The sequence below is a fragment of the Hirundo rustica genome, chromosome 3 (genome assembly GCF_015227805.2).
Source record: "Hirundo rustica isolate bHirRus1 chromosome 3, bHirRus1.pri.v3, whole genome shotgun sequence".
In the NCBI taxonomy this organism is placed as follows: Eukaryota; Metazoa; Chordata; class Aves; order Passeriformes; family Hirundinidae; genus Hirundo; species Hirundo rustica.
Window position 1 is genome coordinate 61,437,849 of NC_053452.1, and position 19,322 is coordinate 61,457,170.

The 19,322-nt window shown below is 36.8% G+C and overlaps 1 protein-coding gene across 4 annotated transcripts in view; it reads right to left on the reverse strand.

Annotated features, from left to right (window-relative positions):
* The window catches only part of LAMA2 (laminin subunit alpha 2), a 346,441-nt gene that overhangs the window by 92,929 nt on the left and 234,190 nt on the right, over nucleotides 1-19,322 (reverse strand). For all 4 annotated transcript variants that reach the window (XM_058420096.1, XM_058420095.1, XM_040060645.2 and 1 more), the window contains 8 exons: nucleotides 16,770-16,913; nucleotides 14,244-14,423; nucleotides 13,348-13,536; nucleotides 13,015-13,253; nucleotides 8,196-8,313; nucleotides 4,972-5,106; nucleotides 4,207-4,331; nucleotides 670-756 (listed from right to left, as the gene is read on the reverse strand). In XM_058420096.1, coding sequence (XP_058276079.1) covers nucleotides 670-756; nucleotides 4,207-4,331; nucleotides 4,972-5,106; nucleotides 8,196-8,313; nucleotides 13,015-13,253; nucleotides 13,348-13,536; nucleotides 14,244-14,423; nucleotides 16,770-16,913 — 1,217 coding nt within the window. The remainder of the gene's footprint in view (nucleotides 1-669; nucleotides 757-4,206; nucleotides 4,332-4,971; nucleotides 5,107-8,195; nucleotides 8,314-13,014; nucleotides 13,254-13,347; nucleotides 13,537-14,243; nucleotides 14,424-16,769; nucleotides 16,914-19,322) is intronic.

The window sequence follows — 19,322 nt, forward strand, 5'->3', positions numbered from 1 at the left end:
AGATCAGTCTGGATGGAGGAGGTATGCAAAAGTGATTCCACATCCTTAACAATTTTCAGTTAAATTACTATTAAACCACAACAATAAAACTCCTCCACTATTATTGTTTGGCCTATAGAACCAAGCCACTTGTGCTTTGTGCCAGACATAAAGTCTCCTGGTAGACATTTGCCAATTTTGATCATCTTAATCCCTCAGTGCTTTGATGGATGTGACAACAGAGGCTGTTTAGGTTGCTAATTCACAATTTGCCATAAAAATGTTTAAATGTAATTGTCTTTCACAGTCAATATCCATGAGGGCACATGCGTCACTAAAACAAAGTGTATAAGAGACATCAAGATCCACTATTAGCATGGCATCTTATTTTAGATAATTTTTTTAAACTTCTGAGACCTCAAGGGAAAAAAAACCCGAAACCCTCACACATCGAAAAGACTAGGACAATATTTGTGATATAAATAACATTAATTATCAATTTACAGTGGTTTATATAAAAATTGTCTATGTTGGCTGAGTTTTAACAGCATATAAAGGAGAAATAAATTATCCAAAGGCATGTATTTAAACAGTAGTAAAACCAAGCTTATAATATTGAAAACCATTTATCTCCTTCATGCCTTTTCCTCATTTTATTGTCCCTCTCTCTGCTTTTTCCATTCATCCTACCTTTGGCAGTACTGGCCTTCGTATCCAGGTGGGCAGGCAGTGCACCGGTAGTCGCTAGATCCTTCAGCAACACAAGTAGGGCTAAAACTAAAAGTAAATAAAGATTTTTTTTTTTCCTACTCTCTTGCATCATTTCACTTTGGTCAGCAGGGCCCAAGAAGTTCTACTCCTAACGTAAATGGTAGCATTTTCTTATCTGTTTATAAAAACCTGTGAGAGGTCTCTCCTTTCTGTTCCAATTTCTATGAATGCCTTGTGGTGACACTTGCACAGTTTGGACAAAGGCTCTAAAGGCTGTATCCAAGCGGATGGAGTGAGCAACACCTATGCTATAGGCTTGTGTGATTGAACAGTGCTGTCACTCACAGTGAGTGAGTTTACTCAAAGGTAAGATATAAAGAGGGAAAAGGAGCCAAAGTCACAGCTGTGTGGAATCTTCCAAAAATCCCAGTCTATAGAGAAAAAAAAAAAAACAAAGCTAAAAACTACCTACCTCATGATTAAGGAGAGGTCTTATTTTAATCATTGAAGACTATCTTTTCTAAATCATTTTACTACTGACTGTAGTGTGTACCTGTGGGCACTGTGCAAAGTAGCATTTAGTTGAAATATTAGTGTATTAAGTGCCTGCACAGTTAAAACAAACGAAAAAGGCAGGTAGAGCAAAAGAACTAAACATTAAAATGGTGCAAAACCAGAAAACTCTTTCAGCTTGAACGAGTATATAAAATTATGCCTCTGTAAAAAATGTAAACAAATTGATCTATTACTCACAAACTCATTATCCAACACATTTTCAACTCCATAAAAATAGATCCATACTAGGAACAATTCATTCCCTCTGTTCTTTTTTTTTCCCAGCTCATCATGTTTGAAGCTGACTGCTGATTCTACAGCAGTATAAACACGGTATTTAAAACTTTAGTGGAGTTTTATACAATTTCATAAATAAAAATAATTGCACTGTACCATTCACAAATACTGTTGTAACAGTCATGGCATAGCAAACTAATGAGATAGCTCATTATCTATCTGTATTTCATGTAGCTTGTGATTACTTGGCTACCATAAAATAGCTGCAGGTAGACTTTTTCCTTAATAGCATCTTGAAGAGCTTTAACCGATCTGCACAAGATACAAATCTAAGGTGTGATACTCTCATTTTCCACCTAATACTGTGGCTTTATGGAATGAATCTATGCCACTCTGTCCATCTAAAAGTCAGGCATTTAGTCTAAACCTATTATTCAGGCATCCTCTATTAGCACTGGAAAACAGACATGCACAGACAGACTTTTACACACATTTGAAACATATCCCTCCCTGCCCTCTCTCCAATGGTGTTTTCCTTTAGGTTTAACAGAGTGAGATATACAGTTGTCAGTCTCTACATTTACTGTACAGCTACCAAAGTTGTTGATGGCTGTGGCTAACAGAGATCCCTTCCATGATGTCTAGAGACATCTGAGTTAAGCTCTATAAAACACAAGCAGTTCTGTTCCTCGACATGCTCGGATCTGACCCCTTTCTCAACAACACTAAGAATTTGGATGACTATCTCATGATTAAGCATTTTTATTAAATTAAATTCAGACTAGGTATTATTCTCTTATCTCCTTGAAGGTTTATGAAATAAGAGAGTCTCATGATCACTTTCATGTGGGCATGACACAAAAGTCTATGACAATACCCACAGTCATGTAGGCTATGCGACTAAATGAGGTAGAGGCACTTTACTTGCTCTCCCTCAGACAGCTCGGCAATTTGGGAGCGCACTAGGGCACCCAAAGGGAGCTTTTAAAAAAAGATGGAGATAAGAAAACAGGGAATAGATTAAACTATTAGAGGAGAAACATAGATTAGATGTTAGGAGGAAGTTCTTTACTCAGAGGGTGGTGAGACACTGGAACAGGCTGCCCAACAAAGTGGTAGATGCCCCAATCCCTTGAAGTCTTCATGGCCAGGTTGGATGGGGCTTTGAGAAACCTGATGTAGTGGAAAGTGCCCCTGCCTATGGCAGGAGGGTTGGAGTTAGATGATTTTTGGGTCTCTTCCAAACCAACCCATTCCTTGATTCTGTGTTACACATAGTACCCACAATCCACACATTTCTCACCTGTAGAGCACTTCAGCACCATCCACTTCCTGAGTTTATTTTAAGTTTTAGATAAGATATTGAAACAATCTTGGGAGCACACAGCGGAGAATATGTCTAAATTATTGTAGCACAGTGCCATAAACACCAGGTAAAGAGCCCTGCTCATTTTCTGATCTGATACATATATTTCTGGGTAACCAAAGGCTTCTAAGTACCACAAAAAAAGAAAAAGAAAGAAAAAAAAAAAAAAAAAAAAAAGAAAAAAAAAAAAAAAGAAGAAAAAAAGAAGGAATATTTGCAGCCCTTCATACTGCCAGTTAGTAACACAAAAATTCTTTCCAGTATTTGCTTATTTGCAAAATCGAGAAGCTTGGTTGATCTTGTTCTTTGCAACTTGAATATCCTTTTCTGATACTAATAGACAGTATGCATAATCAAGTTGTAACAGAAAACATTCATGAAGTAGGCAAACATCTGAAAAACTTGTAGTTAAGAATGCATTATAACTTTCTGAGATAATGGATATTTCTTTAAATACCTGAGATTTGGAAGTATTCTTAAAACTCTTGCTGTGGATGAAAGATCATGATGTTTTTATCTAACAGTGTTTGAGAAAGGACTTTCCTCCTTAAAAAACCCCCAAGACCAATCCAAAGTGGTAAAATTAGGTAAGAAGAAAAAGAGACCCCCCCCCTACATTCTCAGCAATACTGACTGAAATCCTCACTAAAACATCCTAAAGGCCAGACAAAGCACAGAAAAATGGTTTTACGGAACACTTCCAGCTTTTCAAAAGCACAATCACGAAACACAAACTTGTTCAGAGCACTGCTACAGTATGATGCCAAATATCATTAAGAGCTTCTCAGCAAAACAGCAAACAAATCTCAAGTGCTAAAGTATCATCTGTTGGGAACACATACAGAAGCGTCGTGGAAAGGCTCATTAGCATACAGCAATCAATAAAATTTATGCTGCAATAACTATAATGCTTTTAAATTATTCTTTCACAAATAGCCTAAAACTCATGTAACATTAAGTAAGGAATCTATAAATTCCATAGTGGAGCAAGAAAGGCACTGGAACACATTTATACCAACATAATATATGAGTATAAGGCTTTTTGCAGCTCCCTTGTGGCCACATTGTACTTGGTTCTGCTCTAGCTCCATTTATGAGAATACCTTTATAAAACAAACTCATTATCTTGAGTATTGCATTTTCTAGCACTTATTAATTTATTCATTACAAATTAGCAAGGGAGCAATTTCTGACTTTTAAAGGAAGATCAATTAGTAAAAGTAGATAAGAAATTTTTAGTATAGCTTCCATGAGGCAATTCTTCTGTAGCCAGGCATCTGAAAAAGGACACAGGAAGCCCAGAAGGAAGCTCTGGGTTGCTGGAAAGGCAATTCTGCTCTGTGACTTTGCTGACTTACTTGTTACTAGAAATGGACAGGGGACAAGCACAAGGCTGACAGTCATCTGGAGAGCCTCGGACAATGCCATAAAATCCCGGTGCACACCTCTCACAGTGGTGACCAGCAGTATTGTGCTGACAATCCTGCCAAGGAAGGAGACAGAATGAAAGATGTATTTGATGATTACAAGAAAGCAGACAACATTCTGCTCCCAGCCTTAGGGATTCAAACTTACTTCAATACATAATTTCCCTGATATAATTCTCAGTGGGAAGGCTTGCTTTAAGCTTCTATCAAATGCCTGCTGAGTAATGTATGGACTTAAAAGGAGAAAGAATACAGGTCTGTAGCTACCCAGATGTATCTTACAGAATTTCTTATCCCATTCACCCTTTCCTCCCTCCTTTGTTCCAGCCATTGGAGAAGGAGCAATAATTAGAATTCAGTCTTACTGTACCAGGTCATGTGTATTACTGCCTGTAAGAGCAGAACTGTGTTTACTGCATGACAGACATGTTGTTTCTTTGTTTTACAGGCATCTAGTTTTTTCTTTTTACACAAATAGTAATTCAGGGGTGAAAAAGCACTGCATAATCTGAATTCTAGAGAATCAGAACAGAAAACTTCAAATCTTTGCTTTTGAACTCCCTGAGCTTTGACACTTAAGCTATTTAGGACAAAATTGTATTAAAATATAATCTGCTGGGGGGTTTTTAGATTAGTAGCACAACTTAGGAATTTTACATTAAGATTAACTTGGTGCAAAATTTAGAGGTGTAATACCTGACAAACTGATGTTTCAGTGTCACACATAGTGCTGTGTCCATGGCACTGACATACAACACAGCTACCTAAGGACTGAGCAGGTGTCCCTCCCGCAGGTGGAGATGGAAGCCTGTAAAATCCTGGAGAGCATGACTGCAATAAAAAAAGATGCAGAAGAAAACAGATCATTACAGAGTGGACTGGGTATGGGAAGCATTGCAAACTCGTCTTTCCAATCACCAGTTTTCACAAGTTATGAAAAGAATCTGACAGGCTTCCAGCTGTGTTACAAACAATATGCAGTACTTTACATATAACAAGCGCCAGCCCTAATTGGAAACATGGCTGAAAAATCCCTGGAGTAATCCACCGGCATCAGGTTTTTATACTAGAGCTTGAGAGATCTTTCATTCAGATACACAACACCTTTCTGTTCTCACTGTGCATCAAGCATCATTCCTTTCATTACTTAAAAAACCTGTTTGTTTTCAAAATAATTTTTTTTTGCATGGACTGTGGAGAGGAAGCATGATGATTCTGTTTCCTTCATCTCTGCTATGTTTTTCAGGTTCAACAAGCTAGTATCTGCCTGCAGACTACCTGATGGATAACAAGCAAAAGCTGAATAATAAACAAGAAAATGGCTGCATGGCTGCATTATTTATAGCTATATAATTTAAAGACCATAAAAGTACAGAATTCAAAATGTTAAAGGTTTTCCATGTCTTGAGACTATCAAACCAAAACCAAATTTATCCATCCCTAAGTCTCCTCTACTGCAGCTTGGCAATAAATTCCAAGAATAACATAAAAATTGCTAGCAAAGCTGACACATGCAAAATCAAACACTTGTTCTTTATTTCAGGTTTATTACACAGTTCTGTGGAAGCCCTTACACAGCTCTCAGGAAACACACAGCTATAGCAGCATAAAAACACAAACAGGAACATTTTGACAGTTGAGACCATTAGGTGTAGGTGCCTACAGAGAAGTCATTTGTCCCATGTACAAATCCCACCGCCTAATGGTGCCAGGAGCCTGTGAAGGCTGGCTGATGAGGTCATTTCCTGCTGATGACCACAATTTCTACTTTTTGGAAAGAATAGGAGTGGTACACTTTTCACACAGCAAAAAAATGGATGCAAAATAAAACAGAGGAGACTCTGGAGTATGTAGTTTTTGTGACCAAAAGCAGGATTCTTCAGTGAACCACTAGCTGACATGCTAGATTTATTAATGTACCACCACTCTGACAGTTTTATAATTATTGCCAAAACCTCCAGGAGTCTAACTTATGGAAAAAGTATAAACACCATTATTTTCTTTAGAATCACAAAGAAATTAATCTTAACTCATTTCTGCTTTTCCCCTTCTATTTTGACTTAGACCACATTAAGTTCCCTGAAGCATAGAAACAGTCTATCCTCTTTTTTATGGTTTGTGAAGAATTTGAACCTAGATAAATAATCTCAAATGAAAGTAATTATATTTCTTACTACAATATCATTTTTTCCCCTCCCTCTCTATCCCCACAAGTGTACTTGTCCAAACAAGGTACAAAATACAGCTTTACAAATTCTGAATGACTTCAGAATCTGATTACAAATACATGGCACATCCTCAAAGAAAACTAGTATGTGGTTAGTTTTTTTTTTTCTGATATGCCATTGACAGTCTTATCACTTATTTTGATTGAACCATTTCTGAGATAAAATAAAACACAGACAGATGATAAAACAGACTATATTTTTAATTGCTAGTTTGGAAGTTTTTCAGAAGCAGCCATTAGAAAAATTCTTACCACTGTTTCTGCAGCCTACAACTAGATGTGGAAAAAATAGGGGGAAAAAAAGGAGGCAGGGGGATACAAATGTCACTTCTAGTAAAACTGCTGTGCATATAGTCTTCACAATGCTATTATATGGATAAAGCATGGCACAGACACATACACCCTATTAACACCTGCTTAAAAATGCCAGAACGTCAGATTTTTTTCTTCCTGCTAAAATTAAATAAACCTTCATAGAGCACACCATAACTTTCACTGAGCACACAAAAAATAAACTAAGAAGAAGATCACAGAATTAAGGTTGCAGCTGAGACATTTATTGAGCCCCTGGTGGGTGCAAATTAAAAAAAAGTTCTAATTACATTATCATATATTTTTCTTCAACAATTTAATTTGCTACAGTAATTAAAAAAAAAACCCCTGTACTTCTAAGGAAATGTTGGAGTTCATTAATTTCTCACGTATTTACTCAAGTTCAAGTGTATTCTCTTATTGAAATAGTGTACAAAGAAAATTACTTCATTCACTTTCTTGCACACCTTTCCTCTGAACTTTCTATTTCTGTTGACTTATTTGCTGCATAACACAATCATGTATAATGACCAAAGGGATCGGAGCTCTCACAGATAACAAGGTCTCTTTCCCTTCATTTACTTCAATTTTTCTCCCATTGCTAATTTGGGGGAAACCCTTACAAGATCCCACTTAGGATGTTTGAGACATTTGCAAAATATTCACGGTGTTGTTCCTTGCTACCTCCACCTAATAACTGCAGCCAGTGAATTTAGAATTGCTTGTGCTGATTAAAAATGAAAACATAGTATTCTGCACACAGAAAGATTGGCAGTCTCATCGTAAGTGCACAGACAGTCAGAAATATTAATTTGTATTTTGCAGTCAATGTATTGTATCTTAAACAATTTCTCTGGTACCTATCTAATCCATTTTACAAAAGCATATAAAAGTCAGCTGATTTTCTAGAACACTTGGGTACTTTTGAAATATGGAAACTTCAGCAAGAAGTTGTAAGCAAAAAAAAAAAAAAAAATAGGGCATGTATAAGGAGCACCCAGGTCACTTAGTTGACCAATACTTTTCTTCCGGTGTTCAGTAAGTTAGTGTTTTATTATTACAAGAGTATTACCCTTATCTATTCAAAAAGGCTTGTTCTGTTAGCATCAGTCATGCAATTCAGCCTCAGCAATTCTGTCCCAGTAAAGCTCACTTTCCTGTATTCTAAGTATTAGAGTCAGTGCCATGGTTTCAGTGTCAAATTTGACCACAGAAATTAAAAAAAGGGCTGAAATTCCCAGTGAGAGAAAATAAGTAATTAAATTAAGGGAGAGTTGCTGCCAGTTAAATGAATTCACACTCAATTACTATTCACACCCAGCCAATGAATGAACCAGAGATGGTACAAAGACTTTTCCCAGGAGTTAGGTTAGTACTGTACCTCACAGGACAGACCAGTATAACCCAATGGGCAGTCACATTTCTCTATCAAGTAAGCCTGAGGAGCCATCCCGGACACAGGGCCACTTTCAGCAACTTCCAATGAGATCTCAGAAATCCTGGAAAAAAGGAAGAAACACCTCTAATGAGATTAGTCAAGCACTAACTCAAACCCAGTTACTTCACAACTGGCATGGGAGGAAACTGTCTCATCTGGTTGTTTATAGGATTCTTGATCTACAGCAGACAAACAACACTGGTTTTTGCATCTCCCAAGAAACTACAAAGTTAACAGCACCTCTGGTCTCATTTTCTAGTTCTAGGCAATAATAAAACTAACTAAATCTCCAGCTTGATTCTATTTCTTTCTTTAATCTCTTTTCAGCCAAACTAACAAAAGTTAACATATGAAAATTCATATCCGATTCTTCTTTTGGAGGGATTCATTAAGAAATTGATGACTCTCAAGGGTATGGCAGTAAAATTGTCCTCTTATTTTTTTTAAACTTCTTTTAAATTTAAATTTTAAATTTTTTTAAATTTTAAATTTATAAAATGAGCTTTTAATGAGGAAACTATTTAAGAAATAAAATAAAATCCATCCTCAGCAACTGAAGCAACCTAGCAAGCTCTAGAACAGATTTCAAAGACATTGGACATTTGCCTTTCGAGCAGAAATTTTAAGATCTTAAGCCAGGTATCATTTATTTTTTTATTTCTTTAGGGTTTTTTAGACATATAAATGAAAAATTTAAAGCAAGCATGAAATAGTACTACAGAAGCAACTGCTAATATCATAAAGGGATATATTTCTAAGATTTTAACTTCCCAAACATTTGTTTAATTGTATTAATAATAATAATAATAACCTTGCCTCCCAACTACTCCTTGTCTTTCCAGCATGAATACTGACGTGCTAAATAGGGTTGAGTACATCATGGACAAAGACAACAAATATAAAATCTAATGAAGTACACTTAATCCTGGTGTATCAGAATGCTGTACTTTAAGCTTAGTTCTTTATTTTGGGGATTTGTTAGTTTGCTTAAATGAATGCTATGATCTGGAACACCTACTGCCTCAGAGCAAAAAAAAAAAAGTGCAGAATAGTGTAAATTTTAAAGCTTCAAATATAATGCTAATCTAAGATAAAATGTCAAAGACTGTCTGACTAACTGACCGAATAAATGTCAATAATGTGGGTAGAGTCTATTCACTAAGTGTATGAGCACAGTGCTAATGGAGAGGAGCTCACAGAGCCGCTCACCTCCTCCTCATGCTCACAGCCTGTCCAGCTTCTCCCAGACCTTGATTCCTGAGGGACTGAGTGATGTTGTTCTGCTCATTGGCAGATAGGTACCAATGTCAGGATGAATGGAGGAAAAGCAAATGCCCACCACTGAACTAGATGAGAGTTTTGTGCGACTGAGCTTACATGACCAGACCCACACATCTTGATAACCTTGTGTTGATATAAAAATCCCCAAAGCAATCTAGTAACTTAAATCCTGTGCTCTCTTCTAGTTACCTGAAGAAAGGGGTTCAGTTGAACAGGGAAACTGAATAAAAAGAAACCCCAAGCAAACAAAGCCAGATCAAAACAGAAGACTGAAAATAAAGAGGGCAAAACCATTCAGATCTGACATGTCAATGTAAAGTTTTATTAAAATCTCTGTGCATTTAATGGGAAAAGAAAATTAAATCTGCCCCACCATCATCCTCAAAAGTGAGGGCACAGTTGGAAAAGTGTTTACTGTCATAAAGCTGTATTTAGATAACAATACAATCTAGGGCCACAAAGCTACCAACCGTTTGTCTGAAAACGTTACTTAAGGAAGGTCAGGCTTGGCTGATTTTTGGAAACTGTCTATTAGGCAGCAGTCAAACAACTGCTACCTGATCATTGTAGGGAATATTGAAATAATTTGCAGTGAAATTGAAAGCATACCTCAATTCAGGAAATTTATTATCACAGCCGTGTTGCAGAACAAGTTCTAATAAAAGCAATGTTTTCATTTAGAGCGTCGAATGTGAAAATGAGGGCAACAAAATGAACAATACAGGAGAAAAATATTTGGGTTGGGATTCTGAGCAGAAACCTCTAAATCACTAATAATGCTGCAGCTTGGAAGCAGAAACAACATTAGCATTGCTACTAAACTGTTTAGCTAATAGAGTGCTAACACTCGAATGAATGTTCCCAATTGCTGCTGCTACTTTGACTTTATTTTAAAATGTTTTTCCTGTAGTTTATAATTTACCTGCAGCTTTTAAACTTTGCAATTGAAATTAAGGCACTATTAAAACCTAAAAAAATGGTAAAAAGACTTCATATATATGGCTTCCTCCTCCCATCCACAGATTCTTTAGATTTATATATCTTTTTCTACTACGCATAGTCAAGTGGAAAGAGAAGCTTTACTAATTAAGAACAGGGCCCTCATTTGGAAAGCACAACACACTCTATTTAAACAAATGTTTTAATGTAAGTCACTTAATTCAAACATATGTTTAAATTTGAGTACAAATATTGTTCTTTAGAGGGTCTCAGCTTATTTTTAATAAAAGCCTTCAATTCTCGTGCAAGGTAATATTGCACTAACCTTTAAAAATATTTTTGTGGATTTATATTTTAGTCTTATGCAAAACTTCCACTGAAATAATTCAAGGTGCTAACTTGAAAAAAATAATAATGTATTCCTGCTATATTCTACCTAAAGTCTCAGATGCTGTGTGATAAATGTTAACTTTGAAAATCATAGAATCATAAAAATCCATTGTAACATAACCGCCTCCAAAATCAAATACAGAATTATGTGCAAGGTTATGTCTTCAGATGGAGAGTTACCAGAAAGACCAGATGAACTGTTTGCTAAGTTCTGCTGTCATAAAATGTCACATTCTGAAATGCCACACTATAAAAATTTATACTGTTTCCTCAAGTGACACCTTGCAAACCTGCCTTGGAATTGAAAATTCCTCCCTCTGCTGTTCTGATTGCCTCATTATTGGGTAGCCCCGGTAAAATGGTGGTGCACTGCAGGCCTGGCACAGTCACAGGAGTCCCACACAGCGCTGAACAAAATCAGCTTTGCTGTCATAACCTTTCTTTTGATACTCCAGCTGAGACAATAATCAGTTTTAGCTCCCACAACTGAACTAGGATCTGTACTGCTTAGAGGGAAGGGAGAAACATACATGAAACATGAATATGCTTCTCAAATTTTCCACATTGCACTGGGGTTACCTTCATAACGGTTTTTCTGGGAATCCCCTTGCTTGTAATACAATATACTAAATGGACTATGCCAAAAATAATTCAAACCAATGCTAAACACTTAGGGCATCTGTTACTAATATTTAGCATCTAGCCAGTGCAAGCTACATGAATACTTTTCTATAAATTATACACTTTAAAGAGAGAAAAATAGCAGCAACAATGACTATGTTTTCTGTCACACAGTGCTGTGAAGTTGCACGGTATCTGCCCCTACTATTCCCCTTCAAATTCCAAAGGCAAGGCTCTTAAAGATTTATGTTTACTCTAGAAACCTAGAAATAATTTTAGTTTATAATTTCTATAACAGAATCATAAAAGGGACTTCTGGAGACCTTTGGAGTTTATCTCTGATTATTCCCATCCCCTTGACAGTAAATTTTGATTGAAAAGGATATTGTATATTAAATACTAAAAACTTTATGCAATAGTCTATGTAAGCTATTCTAGAACTTCTCTACCCCTTGCAGTTTATCTTTCATGTCTGAAGTGAATCATTCCTGCTGAAGTTTAAGTTCATTTTTCTTTTTGACTTATCCACCATGGCAACAGAGAACTGCTCATTCTTTCCTTTTTCTCTGTGACAACATTGTAAGCATCTTAAAGCAATTTCTAGTTTCTAAACATATCTAGTTGTTTATATTTTCTCTCACATGTCATATTTTCTAACCTGTGATGACGGTCACTGATACCCTCCAAGCACTTTAATAACTATTTGCTTGAATTCCATTAACCAGAACTTCATGCTTAGGCTTTACTACTGTTGGGTGGAAATAAAATAAGTTGGGGTTTTTTTTTTGTTTGTTTGGTTTTTTTGGTTTTTTTTTCCCCCCACTTTGCAGGCCATATCTATTTATATATGCAGATAGAGAATTAGCATTTCTCAGCAAGAATATTGTTACTGAATCATGTTCACCTGGTGATATGTTGTAAACAACAGACTCTTCTTTGAAGAATAGATAACTAAGCAGTTGTTCCTTGTTCAACTGACTGCAACTTTCAGTGCAAATCTTACAGTTGACCTTTAGATTGCAGAGATTTTTGTACTGTTCCCATCATGCTGTTGCCTGATGTCTGCTTAAAATGCAGTGTTATCTTAATTTCCTCGCATAACCAATTCATTAATACATTGAATAGAAGATGTTGAATTTGACCCTAACATATTTAATTTCCCACTTGCAGGAGAAAATTCCTTCATGCACTAACATTTATATTCAATCACAGCATCCTGTTTTCATAAAGTAGACCTTTATTCAAAACATGCACCAGGTTTGTTTCAGGATGTGTGTGCCTACATGTGTTTTTTCTTCTACGATTCTGAAAACAGAGATTCCACTTTCCTAGTGTGATTTAAATCTTTTAGTGCATAAAACTTCCCTCTTCTGTGTCTTCTGCTATGCCTAAGGGGAATTCCTTCTGCTCTTTCTTCTCAGCAATGACTTACAGCTGGTGTCATGATTATAACTTCTGCTGGGACTAGCTGGGAGGTCTTTGAGGTTATCTGTCTATTCCACTATTTCAGATCACTGCATGAAGGAGTTACCTGCTCTGCCTCATGATATTGCCATGAGTTGCCTTGATAAGAATGTAATGAACATCATACAACACATTCATGAAGTCTTCCCGGGATACAGTTCTACTTGGTCTTGACTCATCTCCATAATGTTTCCTGGTGAAATCTGCCTGAGACATTGTCCTGTTGAGACCTGGGTTACCATGGTAATATTCCCAGTGTACAGGGTTTCTGCCTCTTTGGTCATCACCATAATATTCCCATTCATGCTGAAAGACAGAAACATAAAAGAGAGATTATTAACAATATTCAAAAGAACCATGTGCTTAAGTTTTGGGCTAAAAAAGCAGACGGAAATGTTACCTCTGTCATCTCTATCTCATGCCTTGTCAGCTGGCCTATCAGAGGGGCAGCCATATGCCGGACAATAATTCTTGTATTTGTGGGAGGCCCACCTCTTATGATGACTTGTGGGGAGTAAGTAGTAAAACCTGTCTCTTCTCGTGCTTCAAAGTAGATGGCGTATTTCAGTTTCCCTCCATAAGCGGTCAGCTAGCAAAGCACAAAAAGAAATCTCATTTTCAGTTAGCTAAAAATAAATTCCTGGGAAGGAGCTAGATATACTCTGCACCTATGTGCAGCCTGATGAATGCATGTGTGGTAGAAAATAGAGATATGTACTTGTGGAACTATCTGGGGACAAGGGCTGTCTTCAAAAACACTCATCAATAATTTGTTATTATATTACACTAAAACTGGTATGTTAGTTATTTCCTTATATGTGCCTTGGTGCTCCACCAAGCCAAGAAATATCAAAATTGCAAAATAAATTGTCCCAGAGGTGCATAACAACATCCAAAAGGACAGTTCCTTCAATCATTTTCTCCCACGTAATCTACAAATATCAGGTATTTTTTGCTTAAAATTGAGAGAAACAAAAAATTGCAAGAGTGTTATGTTAAATTTGTGCAGCTTAACTTTTTAAATAACATTTTTACGAGAAAATTCATCCTGTGAAAAAATAGAACATAGATATTTACAGAGATTAACATGTAAAATATTGTTCGTGTTACTTTATGAATTTCCATAGTAACAGAGCAAATAATTTTTAATAATGGAATAGCATTTACTTTCTTTGGAAGTACCTTCCACTATGTGAAGACATGCTTATTGGGAGGGAAAAAAGGCACTGTAATAAAATAAGATTAAGAGAAGAAAAACCCGACCCGTGTTAGTATTCAGTGGAATTTTAGGTTTACCTTTCGTCCCTCAAACTGCTCTGGAAGTCTCCAGTAAATAGGTTCTGACCGAAGATCCTGCATCACCTGTTCTATATTTGCTACTATTTCAGGAGGCTGGAATGCAATCCCTGAAAGAGTGCTACGCTGAAGCTTTTCATCCACCAGCGGCAGAACCATTTGCTCTGGCTTCAAGGTCACCTATGCATATTTGAAAAAATAGAGAAGAAAATTAACTCTATTTTTCCCCATGAAACGTTATTCTTTAAATTCTAGCTCTTTAAAAAATTACTTCTAGGTAATTTCATCTCACATCATGAGCAATTTGTCACAAAGCAGTCTTGCTATTCCTTCAGGTATGAACAGTGCTAATAATGACTTCCCCCTTGTGCCTTTTGCACCTTGTCCTCATGTTAACAAAGAATGTAGCAGCACTGGTTAAAATACTTTAATCAGCAAGTGATTTCATGAATTTTATTGAAGTGATTTTCATAGTGCTATTTTAGTTTCAGGCCTCTTTTGTTCAGATTGGGAGAAATGTTACCTTACAAAGAAGCAGAATTCTCACCACCAGTTATATATCACCAGAGCTGTAAAACACAGTGCCTAATCCCTTGATACTTCTATGCAATATTCAAGCTAAATGTTCTCCAGGCAATTTACAGAGAGTGAGGCTTCAGTGAAGGTTTCTGTAACTCTAAATTCAGCTTTACTAAAAACATACAACAATGCCACTTAAATGCTTATAATTTTCTTAGACTGGTTGACAGTCTCATTAGCATTATACTGAAATGATTATTTTGGTCAAAAACTGTAGTAAGAGTCATAGTAATTCTTTGCCAATGGAAGAATATCAGGGAATATGTGAACAGATGCAAAGGGCTGGTATCAATATTGCTTTCTCCCAAAGAGTGAGGAAGACAAAGAAAAGAAATGCAGGTAACAGTCATACCATCAACAAACTGGTCATGAGATAGGAGTCAGATAATGAGGAATCCATCAAACCCTGGACTGCACTTTCAGTATCCTGATATTTCCATTTACAGCAGCCTCTATGGATTGATCAGACATGGAAGCAATCCTAACATCGCCAACGTAAGTGAGATTTACTGGTTTTGTATCATGACTTTATTTTAATGTTAAATACTTTGTATACCAAGAAAAAGGTCAACATATTTGAATTTCAGATAATTCATCAGCCATGCCTTATTGTCATATAAAACAGGATTTGCTTGTTTAAACTAGGCTAATTTCATTTGAAGCACCTGAGAGTATCCAAAATAGCCACTAGCAGCTGGCAGGACAGCCTCACTTATTTTACAGTTCTGCATTAATTCTGAAATAAATGAGAGTACCAAATACTAGATGCAACATGGACATACACTTCTTTAAATACGAACATAAATACAAAAGGAAATTAATCAAGAGAAACAAAATAATCAGGAGGTTTAATTTTTTTCTGCTTTGTGGTGCCACAAAGGTGAAAGCACAATTATCCAGAACTGTTGCTGTTATGGAACTTGATTAAATTTTATAACTTGTCAGCCTTCTACAGCCTTTCATCTCCAGTCTAGCAGCATATGATGGGCAAAACTGGGTCAGATCATAACAAATCACTTCATCCACTGGGAAGGGAAAGAGGTGCTACGGGATTGAAGAGTGAAAGGGAGAATAAGTGCCATCCATATGATATTAAGCAAGAGAGATTAACTTGATTTCAGCCTAAAGTATCCTTATCTAACTGATGCTTGTGCATGACTAGTCTGGGGCTTTGGCTGATTTGCATTAGGCAGACATTCCTTCTACGGCTGGCATATTTTTGGGCAGGGATATGAGTGACCATACATGGGGACAGAACTAATAATTTTCCATTAGAAATCTCTCCTCCAGAATGCAACTGAGGAGCTGGCATGGCAGCAGTCTCCATGTGCTTTCGGGCTTGTTGTACAGATAAATGGAGACATCCAGTCTGCCTTATTTATCAGTCCAGCATAGATCTCAAGGCCCTCTTCCACAAACAGGTGTAGAGCTCTTTGTTTGTTCTGATGGATTATACCTTTCTGTGCTTGAATTTAAATATAGTTTCAATAAGCTCTTTTTAAAAAATAAAAGAAAACCCCTCCAAAACAACAAAACCAAAGAAGAAAATAAACAGATTAACTGAACTATGGGGAATTTATGCTGGACATCAAGCATCTGTGACCCTTGAATACACCTGTGTACCACGTACCAGGGATTATGTTGCAATGCATTAGACTGCATAATTTCCCCACATGAATAGCTTGCCCTTTCTTGGGGTTTAATAGCTTTACTTTGGCTGAATGTCAGCTATCCTATCACTCATTTTCTTATCTACTTATTTCCTTTTAATGTCTTGACCCCGATTGTCTAATGGAACATATCGCTCTCACCACTCCTCAAAGCGTAAAGAGGAAAGCGATTGCTTAAATGTTTGGCCATTTTCTAGCTACCTCCCAGTGCCTGACTAAAAGATGCCAGCAGGAAACAACATTATCGCATTACATGGCTCAGCAGTTTCCTACTCACCCACACGCGGACCAGCCCCCTTGCCTCGCTGCACCGTGTAGTCAGGCCAAAGCAATAGCAACTGCTGCAGCCAAGTGGGTTTCTGGCAGAGAGACCAAATGTACCAGACTTGCACCTGTCACAGTGGACACCTTCCACGTTAACCTGGAAAAGAGAGGGTATTTTTAAAAGGAAAAGAGAGAGAACCAAGCAAGTTTTATTTCAAGGTAGCAATAGGAAAAGAAAATCTGACTGTAATGATAATAACAGGGTGCAGCAAGAAATAATAATAAGCGTTAGGAAATATTCAAGGAACTCTCCAGCTTCTTATCACGTGTGTATGCAAACATATGTAATTAATGTAATTAAGGCATTTGCATTTGTATCCACTGAGTAGCTCTGAGCAATAGATGCTGGCTTCACACTGAAAGTTGTAAGCACAGAAAAATTAAATGGCACTTTGGGCATGACATGCTCAATAACTGATTGATAAGATAAGAAAAATAAGTTATTCTGAAATTGCCCATGTTAATCAAGCCTTCTGTTTAATAGGAATTAGCATTGACGTGTTCAGATATTTAAGGTACAGCACAAAATGTTCTTGCTGAGAAACGTATTTTAATGGAAATTTTGTAGAGAAAAGCTTTCCGCTCTTCATGATTGTTTTCCACATCATTGAACAGTATTAACAAGGCTGAAATGTTTCACTGTTGTAATGTCAGTGCTTTTATTTTCATTTTTCAATTAGTCCAAATAAAAAGCTATTCCAGATAGGGCAGATACACAATTATTTATGCAAAGCCCTTTAAAACCACTTTCATACTGAGACCAAGGTATTAAAAAGAAAAGAATCTCCAATATTAAAGCACTGGTTGACTTCTCCCCACACACCTTTTTTTGTTCTCTTGAGACTAGTGTGAGGAAGCCAATCTAAAAAAAAAATTAAACTTTCCAAAGCTTATACAAGAAACCAATATTATCCCTCAGGATTTACCAGTTTTAACCCTCATTTCTACATGTTCTATCAACAAATGTGCATACACTGTATTTAGCTTAGATTTTGCTGCTTTTTGTCAGGGCTGACAATGAGGCTCCTGAGGCTTTGAGAGCTCATTTCTGCAGCTGTAGCAGGTTTAAATGGGAATGATTCCCATTTTATAAAAATCTAGTTTCCTCAATGTAGAACTCTTTCAGGAAAAAGCAACACAAAAGATTAACCAACCCTTGATTTGAATTTAACCTTAGATTAAAATTCTAGGGGGAAAATGCTTACTTAATTCAGTATTATTTGTCCATTTTCTTTCATAAACAGCAATTTTTACTTGCTTTGAATTTTGTTTCATGTCAATTACACATCCTTATCATTAATCATCAGGTAAATATATACTGTACATTTGCATTCAGAGAAACATAGAAGCAACTATATTATTAGCCTTAAAAGAATCAACAAAGAAACACTTCTATTTTAAAATGCCATGAACCCCACTCTTTTTACTAGTGCTTACTAGAGTTACAAGAAAAAGGACAACCCAGAGAAGTTGTGGAGTCTCCTTTTCTGGAGATTAGAGTCTGGACACAACCCTGAGTCATGTGCTCAAGGGGACTCTACTTGACCAGTGGAGTTGGATTAGATGACCACCAGTGATCCCTTCCAACCTGATCAATTCTGTGATTCTGTGACATGCTGGACCTCATCCAGAAATGGGGCACTAAGATGGTTAGAGGGGCTGCTGCTTATCACGTATCAAGAGAGGCTGAAAGAACTGAGGTACTTCCATTTCTGCATTTCAGAGGCTGGCACAGGAGAAATAGCAATGAGCTTTATTCAGACAGTCCATGTGACCAACTCACTTCCCTTTTATTACGGTGTCATCATCAAATGAATCAGCACTTGTGAAACAGAACATGATGTTCAAATATACCAGAAAAATGGGAGGGTGGTCAAGCAGTTTGCACAAAGAGATTGTGAAATCTCTCCCCATCCTTGGAAGTGCTGCCTCAGCAGTGTCTTTCAGACAAGGTGCTGGACTAGATGACCTCCATAGGTCACTTCCAACCTAATTTGTTCTACAGTTCTGAGTTTTGAAACTCAGAATTAAGTGACTGTTGCCCATTTAACAAAATAATTACCTGGCAATTCAATTATTTAAATTCATCCTTCCATATCTCTTTGTGTCAATACAGATCTAAAGAAGAAGAATGAATATGAATCACAGAAAGAATCTCTAGGGGTCACTTTTAAAAACCTCCCCCTAGAAGCACAACTATCACCAATACTAGGTCATGTTAAACATGCCTCTTTCTGGACAGTTCTTGAAAATCTCCTAGAATGGAAATTTCACATATTTCTGGATAATGTGTACCACCACTACATAACTGTTTTTTTTTTTTTTTCCTAACGTCCAACCCAAAATTCCCAAGCTCCCATTTGCAGCTGTTGTCCTTGTTACATCTTCTGCCATCATCAGAAAGGACTTGATTCCATCATCAGCTCTTTGAAGTGCCTAATAGGTTGCAATTGCATTTCCTCTTAGCCTCTTTTTTCACACTAAGAGAGAGTCCAGCTCTCCCAGT